The sequence below is a fragment of the Aulonocara sp. 'chitande type north' Nkhata Bay genome, linkage group LG22 (assembly GCF_057382095.1).
Source record: "Aulonocara sp. 'chitande type north' Nkhata Bay isolate Kocher_YH1m ecotype deep benthic linkage group LG22, A_spYH_male_GT1.1, whole genome shotgun sequence".
NCBI lineage: Eukaryota > Metazoa > Chordata > Actinopteri > Cichliformes > Cichlidae > Aulonocara > Aulonocara sp. 'chitande type north' Nkhata Bay.
In genome coordinates this window covers 2,950,933-2,960,597 of record NC_141364.1, presented here as the reverse complement: position 1 = coordinate 2,960,597, position 9,665 = coordinate 2,950,933, and the positions used below count along the sequence as shown (strand labels likewise).

The following is a 9,665-nucleotide window of genomic DNA, read 5'->3' as shown; positions in this document are numbered from 1 at the left end:
CTGAAATGAACTTTGACCTTCAGTGTGTTAACGCTGTGCAGGCAGCTCGCTGCAAACTAAGCAGGAAGGTAAAGTTGTGTTTTGATGTAAGTGAAGAAGAAGAAGGAAAGTTGTTTTAAACGGATTCATCTTCACTTATTCACACGTTGTAAGTTTGACAAACTGAATTTGTGCTGGTTTCAGTCTCTTGGTTCCTGATTTGTAGCTAAAAGTAAGAAGCAGCAACTTTCAGCTGTTTGAGAGAAACTGAAGAAGATATTTACTGAAGTTTTAGGACCAACAGGCTGATGAATAAACCAAGTAAACCAAAGTAAAGACAAGCTGCACTTTGACTTTTATTAGAACAATTTGCTGGAACTACAGAGTAATGAAGTACTTCAAGGTTTTGTGTGGATGACTTCCAACCTTACTGTACAGCACAGAGCACAGAGGGACAATATATGTAATCAATATATGATGCAGAATGAACAAGTAAAGACTGTAAGCTGAGTCTGAGGCTCATGCAGGACATTTCATAGTGAGGTGTCTTTGGTTGGATTATTCAAACATTTACATCAAAGCACCAAACTCATTTCTCACAGATGAAGGTCTTTGAATAAGAATAATATGACCGTCTCCATTTCCCATCACCGTCACAGCAGACTCCATAGTAACCAGAATCAGGATCTGACTGTCCTGTTCCCCTGAACCTGTCAGAGAGATCAAATCTGATATGAAACTGGACTAAACTCATAACTATTGTCACATTCATATAAATATGCGTCTCTTTTGGAATATTTCCAATATTTGCTGTATTTCTTTCCCAGGTTTCTCGCCCACTTTCCCTCCTTTAGACTTTTCTCTGAGAATCATCATGCACACTAAAACAGCTTTCAAGCTTTGATGAATATGAAATCTTCCTGCTGTAAAAATGGAGAATAAAAAGAAGTCAGAGCTGACTTTCTGCTGTTTGAAACTGTTTTGTCAGCTGTTTACAGACATCACTTTGAAATGTGTGTCTATCAGGTCATATTTACTGAAGCTTCTTCCTTCATATGTTCTGAAGTTTTACAAACACCAAAGAAGAAGAGACAGGAATTCTCTGAAACACTTTTTGTTCTGTGAGAAAAGAAACATTACAGCACAAAAACATGAAGACAAATTGAACAAAGTGAAATGTGTCGGTCGCTGCTTTGAACATGTTTCAATCCTGATTCCTTCAAACTGACTTGTTGTAACTGAACGTCATCACAGACTGCAGATGAAGAGAGTTCAAGCACAGCTGTTCATTCAAAGGAGGATTTCTGCTTTTCTTTACATTCAGTTTGTGGGGCTGTTGGAAAATAGCTCAGCTCATGTATTGCTGATCTATCTTCCAAAACATCAGTGTTTCACTTCTAAATAATAACTCTGGAATAGAAACAAACTAATGTCTCACCTTTCTGTCAGCGCTGATCCGTCCACCCATTCCCATTTATATCCTCCTGATGTCTGTTTGGCTCTCAGACCAATCCAATAGTATCCTCTGAAATTACTGACAAATTCCTGTTTGAGAAGAGACACAAATATTGTCTCCAGTCATAATTCAGCACTTCTGTTGTAGTGACATCATCTTGTGAACATGTCTGAAGGAAGAATAACTGTGATGAAACTTTTCTTCCATTGTGCAGAAATCAGAAAGAGCCAAAGAATCAATGAATATCAGCTCCTCCTGTAGCTCAGTCAGTGTTGCAGTGGAATCAGTGTTAACAAATCATTTGATTCAGTTGGATTGAATCAGAAAAATAATCTGGATTATGAGGATTTCTCTCATTTTATAACATTTCTGTGTAAATTAAATGTTTGTCAAATGTGTAAAAACTTTACGTTTGAATGTGTCTGCAACAAAAAAGGAGAATCCAAGAAATCCATCAGAGTGGAGACAGGAAGCAGGTCACAGACTGACAGCAGGTCAAAGATACAAGTAACAGGTGACTGTCAGCTCCATCAAAGATCACACAGACATGAACAAACACACCCACCTGTTCCTCTTTGCTGTTTATCACCACCAGATCAGCTCCTCTGGTCTTACAGTGGTTTTGACTCTCAGGCCAAGTTTCACTCTCAGTGGATTGAAAGTAGCAGCTGCTTCCAAATCTCGTCCATCCTTCTGGACACTTCTCTTAAAGTCAAACACATGTTTTAAAGACAGACTTTGTGTCCTGTTGTATCACATTAATCTTTGGTTCCTGTCATTTTCCCTGTAAATGCTTCATTTAAACTCAGGTTTTCTCTCTTATTCATAATGAACTGAAACTTACATTTATACAGAGAAACTGTTACACAGCATCAAACATGTAGGATTCAAAACAAAGACACAATCAGGTTATCACTGTGTAACACTGATGTTTTCTATCAGTTATTCAAACTTTATTACCTTCTATCTTCTCCTTCAGCTTCTTCACTTCTTCCTGTAACTGACTGTTGAGTCGTTTTGTTTCTGTAGAAAAAAACATGTTAAAAAATGTAAATATAAATTTTATCTGACATTAGTATTTTCTTGTTAATTTTAAAAACTTTCTTACCTTGATGTTCAGTCTGTAGCTCGTTGTAACTGTGGTTCAGTTTATTGTGTTTGAAGTGAAGTTTGTTGTTCTCACTCTTGTTCAAAGCATCTGAAATATTTCAGTGAAATCAAAATAAAATAAAATAAAATAAAATGAGTGAAACGTTGAACAGAAATAATCTTCTTCCTCTGCTTTGTCAAATATCAATAAGAGTCAGAAACTTGCAGCCATTGTTCTTTAACATGTCCTGTGGGTGGAGGTGTTAGAACTACAGGAAATCTGATGAGCTAAATACGTATCAACTGTGAACAAAAACCACTGACAAGATTCAGAATAATTGTGCTTCAGTGTGGAGGAAGAAGGTGAAGAGTCAAACAGCATTTCTACACCTGTAGTCAAAGATGTTATCTATATGCTTTGAAAGAATAGATTCTGACTCATGTGACATGTGCCTGTTCTCACTGAAAATATGTCTTTTTACATTCAGTCAAAGCTGCTCTGAGGCTTCAACACTTCCTCATATCAAAGGTGTTTCCATGTGATCAGGTACTTCCTGTATTTGCTGTGGCAGAAGGACACGTTCTGGTTGTGAAGCTGCATGTTTGTTGGCTGCTGGGATTCAGTATCAGTCATACATTCATTTGCAGCCAAGATCCCATCTTTGTAGCTCAGACTGCTGAAGACTCACACTGACTGCCTGCAGCATCTCATATAGCACACACAGCATCAGTGTCTATGATACAGTAACAGACTGAACTTTGACCTGTTGTTATGACTGTCATCATATTTGTGTCATTTTTTGTAACTGCTGTGTTTTTCTGTCCTTCATGCAAAGCTCTGCATGCTGCGCCTCAGCTGTGACTGAATGAGAGGATGATAACGGGCATGTGCAGGTACTCTGCTGTGATTGGTGCACCAACATGCTGCTTTATGATTACATAAAGAGCCAAGATGGCCGCCGTCTGCAGACGACTCATTCAGCTTTTCCTTGTTCCAACCTGCCACACCTGTGCAGCTCTCACTCTGTGTTTCCTGATGAGTTTGAAGCAGGTTGTGTTATGGTCCTGGGTCTGTTATATGTGATTTAGATTTTTTTTGGCCTTTCTATTATTTTTATGTAACTTTAACTCTTTGGCTTTATATTCATATGCTACTTTTGCATGTTATATTTTCAGTGTTCTGCCCTTTTGTGTAAAGTTTCTGTCAGTGTTGGAGCCATTTTATGTTTTTGGTGCTATTGCAATTTCTCAGCACAAGAGGGAGTAGTAACCCTACTTGCCACTGTCGCCATAACCTTTTAATCCAGGTTCAGTGGTGCTCAGGTGTGATGAGATGGGACAGAGGCAAACAGTGTTTTGACCGTGTATCAGTGTGAATCAGGTCGTGTGAGATCCTTTTGGTGTCATCTTCAGAAATTAGAAGAATAAAGAATACATTTTTAATTTAATGGAAATGATTAATGGACACTTTGCACAGGTCAGAGCACCTGTCACTCATCATCTTGATCTTCGATTAGCGATGTTTGGCCCTACAGTCAGTGATGTTTCCTTTGTTTGATTACTTCCTGTTTAACCTTTGTTTAACCTGTGTCTGCTGTGTTTGGCATTTAGTTTACTTTCCTTCTGTTTTCCTGTGATTAGGTTCAGCTGTGTTCCCCTCCTGTTTCATCGTCCCACATTACCTCATGTATTCATTCCCATTGTTTCCCTCACCCTTTGTCCAGTCGTCTCACGAGCTGTGCTGTTCCTAATGTTTTTGCCTGTTTTTCTTTCTTATGGACTTTAATGTTTCCTGTTTCTCCACCATCTGTACTTTCCTGGAATAAACACACTTTATGTTTAACATTTGCCCACCATGTTCTGCATTTGGGTCCTGAAGCTTCCACCACACCGTGGACAACATAACCTGATAGTTTGTAGGGCTGAGCTGCCTTTGACCTTGAACAGTTTTCTCCTGTTTATGTTAGTTTGGGAGGTCAGCAGCTGCAACTTGTTTTGTTTCTTTTTATCAGATTATCTTTACACAAGAATCTGATTTAAAACATAAAATTAGCCCACTCTCAAATACAGTCATCTCCAACTTTAATACTTCTTAATAGTTTCTTACCTTCCATCTTGTCCTTCAGCTTCACTTCTTTCTGCAGCTGCTCTTTTTCCAAACTCACTAAAATATCTGGTTAGAAATGCAACAAAACAGGAAATTAATTTAAAATCATTGCACTTTCCCAGATGGACTTTTTTATTCTCACTTTAGATGAATGGAACTAACATGAACTTGTTAGCTAGCTGTTTAATACACCAAGTGAACTAACTAGTCGCACAATGACAGGCGGCCACTGTCTAACATAGTGTGACTGCACCTGTATCAGTCTGCAGCAGATGCTGCTTCAACTGCTTTTTAAAAGAATCAGTGGAGTCTGTACAGCATACTGCATTTCGTTGCCTTGTACCTGTGACATGTGCAATGACAATAAAGTGGAATTCTATTCTATTCTATTTTATTCTATTCTATAAAACCAGTGGGAGAGAATTCCACAACATTGGTGCCGCTGCCTGAAAGGCCCGATCACCACTAGTTTTAAATCAAGTGCTTGGGGCCACCAACTGTCTCTGACCTGATGACCGTAGAGCTCGTTTCAGCAGGTCACATATGTACTGGGGAGCCTGAACCTAAAGGTTAAAACTAAAATTTTAAAATGAAACCTAAAACTTACAGGCAACCAGTGAAGGGAGGCCAAAACTAGAATAATATGGGATCTTCTCTTGGTGCCTGTAAAGAGTCGTGCTGCCACATTCTGCACAGTCTGAAGACGATTTAAAGCTGATTTGTTAAAACAAGTAAAAAGGGCATTACAAAAAAATGATAAAAGTATGAATTATCATCTTAAGTTCAGCCTTTGACCCCATTAGTCTGACTTTTGAAATATTCCTTAAATGATAAAAATGCCACCGTGCAGTTTTTATGAAGAGGAAACTATCCTTAGAGACCAAAACTCATTTGGTCCTGAATGGAAACATGTTTTTACTGCAGCAAAGGTGCTCATTTTAACATGGGAGTCTGTGGGGACTGACTCGCTTTCAGCATCAGCCTCCAGTGGTCATTAAAGGAACTGCAGTTTTTGCTGCTTCTGTGTTGGCTTCATGTACCTTCCTTGAAGGAAGTACATGACATTATAGTAACAAGTTTGCTGTTTGTGTGTTTTCCAGTGAAGTAGGAGAAACACAGCAGTGTGGGAACAGGAACTAAACACAATCAGGTCTGCAGCATCAAATCATTTCACTTCTAATGTTCAAAATCAAACATCTAACATATTGGAATCAAATTCCTCACAGCGTGTCATGATTCCCACCACAATCAGCAGATACAGCACTCCCAGGTTCACTTCAAAAGCTCTGAACCAGCTTCTTCTCACAGCTGGAAGCTTCTTCTCGGTGTGAACATCTACAAAGATAAAACAAAAAGTCCATTTATGAAGCACTAATGAGAGACTTTGGAGCTTTTTATTAATCCTCACTGTAGGAATGATCCCAGTAGAAAGTAAATCAGATTTACCAAACAAATTAGTCGAGTTTGTTAAAAAGTTACAGGAACTCAAACAAGGACAAAGTAACATTAGTCCATTCCAGCTGTTGTGATCGGTCGGTGCATTTCTGGCCACTTCTTGGTCGCAGCTTTTGAATAGATCAGTGAGAGAAAAACAATCCTCCTCTCAATATAAGGACTAAATGAGCAAAACTATCCTGATGGACGTGAGGGAACGTAGAAAGAAGTGTAGAAACCTGAGGGACAAATATGGAGGAGAGTCCCAGAATATTCGTTTGTATGATGATCATCTGCACGCGGGTCAGAGCTGTGAGGAAAGTGTAATGCTGAGGAACAACCATGAACTGTGGAAACTTTAAACTCACAATGAATCTGCATCTTTCTGTTCCTGTTGTCAGACCACAGAACAACTATGACCTACTGATTTAAACGTGCTGCATTAACTACAGGGGGAAGCTGCTAACACACTGCAGCTGCATACCAAGCTGCTGCTCTGCACCTCTGAAAGACGCATTTTTGGAAGCACAACACTGTCGGACAAACTCGACATTCACATATGTTTAAAACAATGACTGTGTGGACAATCTGGCTGTATTTACAGTCATGTTATCACTTGGAGAGGAAGCAGAAAGAGCTGTGCTGCTCCTATTGGCTGCTTCTCTCTGTCACTCACAGACCTCTTCCTGAAAGCAGAGCAGCAGCTGAACCAGTTTGACTTGAAGCCACAGACACTGAAACAGTCAGACGGTTAGAAACGGAGCTCCTAACTGGGAGTAAACAGGCCCAGTGCAACAAATGATCTGTGTGCCAGTTTGGACTGAAACTGGAAACATATTCTGGGCACATGTGACACGAACACTAATATGTCTTAAAGTGGTCGGATATCAGAGCTTTAAAAGACACTGAACAACACTTTCATCACCAACATTTTCTTTGGTTTGGTCACTTTGATGATTTCCTGCTTACCAGCTTCTTGTAGGCCAACGTCAGGGTGCTGCTCTCCATCATCTAACACCTCCACCTCACTCTGCTCTCTCACTCCTCCATCCTCCTGGGACCCTCTGCTGTATTTCACCCTGAAATCTTCAACACTTTGAATTTCTGTAGACATTTTGAGCTGAAAGATCTTTGAGCAGCTTCACCGTCTGTCTGTGTCTTTAAGTCCGACAGCTTTGAAGAGAAAACAAAGAGGAAGTAAAACAGGACGAGTCACAGTTCTTCTGACACGTCAGGAGGCGTCAAACTGTCAGTTATGTACAAATGAAAACAAGATTCAACAAGATCTGAAGTTCAGTTACAAGAATGTAAAACACTGAAAGAAGTTTTGTTTTTAATATTTTCTATCACAGAGATAATAAGCTTTAACTCAGCAGCTGCAGTATGTTTGTAATAACACGGCTTTGTTAGACGCTGCCTTCTACAAACTGTAAGTACATCGAAGCAGCAGAGAGAAGAAGTGTTTGTGACACAGGAAATATGTCAGAGTGAACTATTTATTCATCTTTATTTTTACCAGCACAGAAACTAACAGGGCAGCGTGGTGCTGCAGTGGTGAGCACCATCACTTCTCAGAAAGAGAGTTCCTGTTTTTGTTATGTGACGGCTGTGTGCAGGCAAGAAAAGGACCCAAGGTGCAGACTCCAGAGACAAACGTAAACTGAAACAGCTTTGATGCTGAACTCAAACAGAACAAAAGTAAGAATCCAAATAACTTACACAGGCAGACAAAACACACAGCAAAATAAACGGTAGATCACGACAATGACAAACTGCAACACAGGGCTTAAATACATCGAGGGAGCAATCAGGGAATGGACAACAGGAGGGAAACACAGCTGGGGCAAATCAGAACTGACGAGACGAGACAACACTGAGATAAGACAGAGACCTTCAAAGTAAAACAGGAAACACATAACACAGACTCAACAAAGACACAGACTCACACTGCCTGTGAGTCTGCACTACAACAGAGGGAACAGAGACGTGGGACCAGGGCAGACACAGACACTGACTGGACACGGGGAGACAGCAACTAAGGATTACACAGAGACAAACCATAAGACATGACTCTAACAAAAACCCAAAGACTAGAAATTATAAATAATATAATAAACTCAAAAAACCCTGGGTCAACGACCCAGGCATCCTAACACTTTTGGGTGGAGGCTCATGGTCCTGGTCTGTGAGCCAGCGTTTGTGTTTGACGTCTGATTCTGGTTCATTTCATGTTCTGAGGTGAAGTTTTGGTCATGATTGTTGTGTCTCTGTTTGTGTCCCAGGTCTTAGTTTGTTATCTAGCCTCAGGTTTTGTGTTATCATCCCTCCTCTGTGTCCCCGCCCTCTTCCTGTGTTAGTATCTCTCTGTGAAGTCAGTCTTGTCTCCATGCTGATTGGCCTGTTCCCCAGTCGTGTCTCTGTGTTTCTGCTGTTTCCTGTTTTACTCTGACAGTCTCTCGTCCTGTGTGCATCTTGTTTAGTTTTGCTTCCTGGTCTCGTTCGTTTGATTATGTTCAGCTTTGTTCCCACCTGTGATCTGTTCCCTTGTGTTTCTTCTCACAGCCTCCTTCATTCCCTCCAGCTGTGTGTTCGTCTGTTTAGTATTTCTTGGTCTAGTTATGGTGTTTTTGTAGTCAGTAATAATTGTCTTTAAGTTTGGTTTCTGTCTCCGACTCCCACATTTTATCTGCTATCCTGCCTTGCCTCACACAGCGGTACATGACAGGAGATCTCGAGCACTAAAATAAAGCAGCAGACTCCGACCTACAAGTGGCAGCAAGTAGCCATTTCCTTTCTTGAGGAAAAGCTGAAGTGGAAGCGTTGGCTCACCCCTGGTAGGAGCACATTTTCAGTGGTACTCACCGGGCTCTAAGGGGTCCTCAAAGACGCCGTGTTCGTCCACCTGCTGCCCTGCCTGCACCTGATGCTCTGCAGCTGAAAGTGGGCATCATCCACCCATCTCTGGTTGCTCACGGTTGTTGATGAGCCTCTCTGCTGCCCACTCATTGGCCTGCCTCCTCATAAGCTCTTCCACCTCGATCCTCAAAGAGTTTCCTGTCTGGGGCCATCAGAGGCTCAATTATCCGGTTTCCCTTTTTCCTTCACCAAGAAGAAAAAAGTGCAGATTTCCTTCTCACGTGGAGCAACAACCTATCACCAGCTGCCGACTCCACCTGGATGATGCAGTTTTGCTCGCCGGAGATTTTACGGGCCGGCTCATCACAGGCTCTTCAGCTGGAATGATGTTGCATCAGCAGCTCCAAACTCTCCTGTTTCCTCAGGCCGGAGGAGACGACGCTCCTACTATCCTCCCTCTGTGAGTAAAACTGACGATTAGACTCTGCTCTTTGTTCCCACCTGTGGTCTGTTCCCTTATTGTTTGTATTCATTGTCTGCATTCCCTTGTGTTGCTTGTTGTTGGGTCTGAACATACGACCCTGCTGGATTCAGACCACGAGAGACTGCAAACAGAACACAAGAGCCACTGGTACGGTTTGCTTGCAAGGGGAGATTGCCTCCCAGAACTGACACAAGCTCCCTGTAGCCAACTCCAAACTCCCCTCACAGCCTTTTATTCAGAGAACACACACTGTGAATGTG

The 9,665-nt window shown here is 41.2% G+C and overlaps 1 protein-coding gene across 1 annotated transcript; it reads right to left on the bottom strand.

Annotated features, from left to right (window-relative positions):
* Window positions 1–568: 568 nt before the first annotated feature.
* Window positions 569–7,821, bottom strand: LOC147303191 (uncharacterized). Its single transcript, XM_086279966.1, has 9 exons — window positions 7,785–7,821; window positions 7,035–7,238; window positions 5,856–5,966; window positions 4,632–4,697; window positions 2,544–2,633; window positions 2,396–2,458; window positions 2,001–2,140; window positions 1,418–1,524; window positions 569–689 (listed from the first exon to the last, which is right to left on the bottom strand). The coding sequence occupies exons 2-9, from the start codon at window positions 7,177–7,179 to the stop codon at window positions 569–571; spliced, it is 843 nt and encodes a 280-aa protein (XP_086136092.1). The 5' UTR covers window positions 7,180–7,238; window positions 7,785–7,821.
* Window positions 7,822–9,665: the final 1,844 nt, after the last annotated feature.

Coding starts and splice junctions, on each gene's coding strand:
- LOC147303191 (XM_086279966.1), bottom strand. CDS start 7,179: ATGTCTACAGAAATTCAAAGTGTTGAAGATTTCAGGGTGAAATACAGC. Junction 5,967..7,034: donor CGTTGGCCTACAAGAAGCTG/GTAAGCAGGAAA, acceptor TTATCTTTGTAG/ATGTTCACACCGAGAAGAAG. Junction 4,698..5,855: donor GGTGGGAATCATGACACGCT/GTGAGGAATTTG, acceptor ATTTCTAACCAG/ATATTTTAGTGAGTTTGGAA.